Below are 2,473 nucleotides of genomic sequence, written 5' to 3' on the forward strand. Positions count from 1 at the left end.
CACCGCAACTCCTTCAGTGGTAATTTACTGGGGAAGAGACAAAAGGAAAGTAGTCAGAATTGAAGGAAAGTAGCCAGAGTAGTCTCAAGTGTCTTCTATCATCAGGTCATCACTCTCAACTCTCAACCTTCTACCTGCCTGACTAGCCTGTGTTATGAGAACAGTGATCAAGGCGATCAGCAATCACCTGGTAAGCGGGAGGGCGTGTTATTGAAGGAAATTTAGGATTTTAAAGTTGCGCAGGTCACAGCTAAACGGCTACGTAGTAGAAAAGAGATAGAAAGATATTTTTTTTTCATAGTCGTGTTCAGAACAAAATTTGTTATCTAAATATGCAAACTCCCAAAAATGGGCGTAAGTGACGTTACGCCCTTTTCTTAGACCACGCCTCAATTCGTTCTCTGCACGATTTACCTAATTGCTACCCGTTCTGAAAATATTGAGGAGTTTTTTCATGGAAATATTTATTTATTTAGGTAGGTTCTCTGAATTCTCTTTTCTCTTACCATATTAATGACTTGCTGTCGTTCTCGAGAAACAAATTGCTGCTTAAACTCCCTTGGGTTTCCTTCAGTCGCGTATCCAACTCCGCCATCTTGCTCCGCACCCAATCCACTGTAAGGTTATCCACCACTAGTTGACCGGCCTGTAGGCGGCCCGACGAATCCGACACTAGGGAGTCGTCGAACTCAATCGAGCTGAGACTGTCGGCCCGACATTCCCTGTGGAAGAAAGTTGAAGTATTTTAATTACGACTTTTCATATTTAAATACCCTCTATTCAAATCAATCAAAAAATCATGAATCTTTGTGGTAAAGCAAAGAGCTTTTCCACAACTTTAGTCAATAAGTGGGCATCACAGACTTACTAAGTTCCTCTTTTACTATTAATTTTCATCTACTCGTATCATCAATTTACACTGGTAATGCCGCCACTGGTCGCTACTCGATTAAAGTAGCTACTCACTTGTTCTCAAGAGGTTGAGTGCACCCCGAACTCCAAACACAGAGCCGAAAAAACTTCGACCCCGCCAGGAATCGAACCCGACACCTCTGGAGTGCAAGCCTAGTGTGATACCCACGGAGGCTACTCTACTACCTCTACCTCTGGAAACGTGAACAAAGACTGTTTTTGTGTTTATACCTATTCTGTGAAAATACCTACGAAAAGACCATTGGAAACTCACTTATATTTACTAGAAAACTCAACGTATTCTTGAGAAGGTTTGATGATTTCCACCGCTTTCTCCATACGGGCTGAAATTTCCTGGAAGTCTATGCCACTCGTGCTCCACTTCTTCGTCAACTCGGACAGGATTTCTTGCCTGAAATTGGGGAAATAGAAAAGGGACATCAGGGAAGGTTATTTATACAGGTTTCAATGAACTGTATAAGCGAGGCCCATCTTCGCGTCTTCCCAAATGTAGGTGCTACCTGCAATGAACAAGACCTGCTGCTAGCGAATGATGCGGCGATCCAAGTTGAAGAATACAGGGAGAGGAGTATCTGACATGGTCATTGGTCAAAGTGGACACGGAGAGTAAGTAAGTAATGAACTGTAACAACGGAGGTCTTATCGTCCCGAAATCGAAGAGAGAAGGAGGCCAGGATAGGAGAAAGCCAACCGTTCCGGAAACGGACTTAATCTGTTTAGGATAATGTTCACCCTGAGAGGGAATTGAACATGGGACCTTGCGTTTACAAGACAGGTGCACTGCCTTCCAAGCTGACTAAGCTGGCCTCTAAGTCGCACAGAAAAAGCCCACGTTGAGGCTTGGGTGTAGTCCCTACAGCCCATACACTTAAGTCTGTTTGCCGTGTAGGGACAAACAGACCTAGAAGCTGGGTTAAGCCTATACGAAGCTGGCCTCTTTGTGAATTTTACTTGGTTGGATCTTCTCCAAACTTACCAGGAGGTGGCGAAGTTCTCCATCACGGACTGTTGGTATTGCACCAGGGAGGGCAGCAAGGTTTCGCAGAAGTCCTTCTGCGTCTCCCCCGCTTCTATGACGAGCAGTACGTATTCATTGTGTACTAGGTGGACACGCCGACACGCCCGGGAGGAGGAGGAGGAGAAAGACAGACGTTTCGAGGCGAACCTAGCACTTAGAAGGCAGACGGTCTACCCTTCAAGCATACTAGGCTAGTACCGGGAAAAAGTCGAGATAAAAATACCCCGTAACAGCATTTCATGTTAAAAGCCGAGAGTTGGGTCCCTTCAAAGCTTCAAACCCTTGACGTTCGCAAATGGATTCTCTTACCTCTGCCGTGGTTTGTACAATGAAGTGCTTATGTCCGTCCCAGCATACACTGAGGACGGTTTGGTTCTCGTCATTGCGCGTGTCACGCCGTTAGTAACGCCATGCAACAGGCCAGACCCGTTACTGCCGTTCAGAAGGCTGTTGAAACTCTGGACAACACACAGGTTAGCAACACACGGTTAGTTCAAACGGAAAACAACGCACAAAAAGTCT

General features: G+C 45.5%; 1 protein-coding gene across 1 annotated transcript; it reads right to left on the bottom strand.

Moving 5' to 3' along the window:
* Positions 1 to 6: 6 nt before the first annotated feature.
* On the bottom strand, positions 7 to 2,334 carry LOC103522552 (tyrosine-protein kinase Fer-like; the record flags this gene model as incomplete). Its single annotated transcript, XM_008487653.2, has 5 exons — positions 2,261 to 2,334; positions 1,910 to 2,098; positions 1,187 to 1,324; positions 507 to 722; positions 7 to 27 (listed from the first exon to the last, which is right to left on the bottom strand). Coding segments are annotated over exons 1-5 (638 nt in total), but the record flags the coding sequence as incomplete, so codon positions are not given.
* Between the last annotated feature and the right edge of the window lie 139 nt (positions 2,335 to 2,473).

The sequence above is a fragment of the Diaphorina citri genome, unplaced genomic scaffold, assembly GCF_000475195.1.
Source record: "Diaphorina citri unplaced genomic scaffold, Diaci psyllid genome assembly version 1.1 scaffold9233, whole genome shotgun sequence".
NCBI classification, from domain to species: domain Eukaryota; kingdom Metazoa; phylum Arthropoda; class Insecta; order Hemiptera; family Psyllidae; genus Diaphorina; species Diaphorina citri.